The sequence below is a fragment of the Octopus bimaculoides genome, chromosome 13, assembly GCF_001194135.2.
Source record: "Octopus bimaculoides isolate UCB-OBI-ISO-001 chromosome 13, ASM119413v2, whole genome shotgun sequence".
NCBI classification, from domain to species: Eukaryota; Metazoa; Mollusca; class Cephalopoda; order Octopoda; family Octopodidae; genus Octopus; species Octopus bimaculoides.
Window position 1 is genome coordinate 27,711,479 of NC_068993.1, and position 1,078 is coordinate 27,712,556.

At 31.8% G+C, this 1,078-nt stretch overlaps 1 protein-coding gene across 1 annotated transcript in view; it reads left to right on the top strand.

The window, feature by feature from the left end:
• The first annotated feature begins 79 nt into the window (after window positions 1-79).
• LOC106869731 (uncharacterized) overlaps window positions 80-1,078 on the top strand; it is an 81,123-nt gene continuing 80,124 nt past the window's right edge. The window contains exon 1 of the mRNA XM_014915586.2: window positions 80-178. Coding sequence (XP_014771072.2) covers window positions 142-178 — 37 coding nt within the window. The 5' untranslated portion in view covers window positions 80-141. The remainder of the gene's footprint in view (window positions 179-1,078) is intronic.

The following is a 1,078-nucleotide window of genomic DNA, read 5'->3' on the forward strand; positions in this document are numbered from 1 at the left end:
TACATATGCATATATAAATATATATATATATATATATATATATATATATAGTATTCATGATATTTTATATCCTTGTGCTTTTCCCAGTCAACGCCAAATTTACAAGAAGCGACTTAAGAAAACACAGCAGATTACGAAGTCATGGACGGATATATATATTGGTTATCTCTAATACTTGGTAGGTAAAAGCTTTCGTACAATTGGGAGCAAATAAGGTATTCCTTAGTTAAAACGGGTGGAAAGTAGAGACACAATGAAACACTGGCTAGCACTTCGAATTTTGCTCCTGTTATTAAGTCCCTTAATCTTTAAATAACCGATTCTGTGTAAGTGCTTTGGAAGTTGTTATGAATACTTTTAGCATCTTCTTAGATTCCAAACTTGCAAATAATTCAAAAAGTCACTTACCAAATATTTATCCGACAATTTCCCCAAACAATTTTATTATATATGAAACATGTAAAAAAGTTGTACGGAATGTAATTAAGAAATTGAAAAGTATTTATAAAGGAACAGGCAAATCTACACGTTTCATAAACTAGTAGATACCTAACTTCCAAGAGAGAGAGAGTAGGATTGCGTCGGTGTCTAGGTCAAACGTTTTAGCAATACAATAATGAAATAAAACAGGTAAAAAGAAATAACTGTACATGTATATTCAAATGGTTATCATGATTCTGCCATTATGCATGTTGTTAACTCAGGTTCAATACACATTCTTAGATACATTTAAAACTATGATATATTCAAACATCCTTTTTGGAATTGGATCTCGAAGTACATATAAAACTATAAATAATAGCATATAAATATTGGACTGAAAAACCCCCTGTTGGATAGAAAAAGTCGAAGACTGCCATTGGAACTCGAACTCACATTGCTTGTAGACATGTTTCGGCACAATGGTAGAACGCCCGACATGTCTGTCAAAAGACAATGTTTACATGGTATTATTTATAGCTTTATCCAATTCCAAAACAGAATTATTCTACGTTCTCTCGAAAGTTTATAATTTTTTTTAATGTCAGCTCTGTCTGTCTTTCTCTCTCTCTCTCTCTCTCTCTCTCTCTCTCTATAT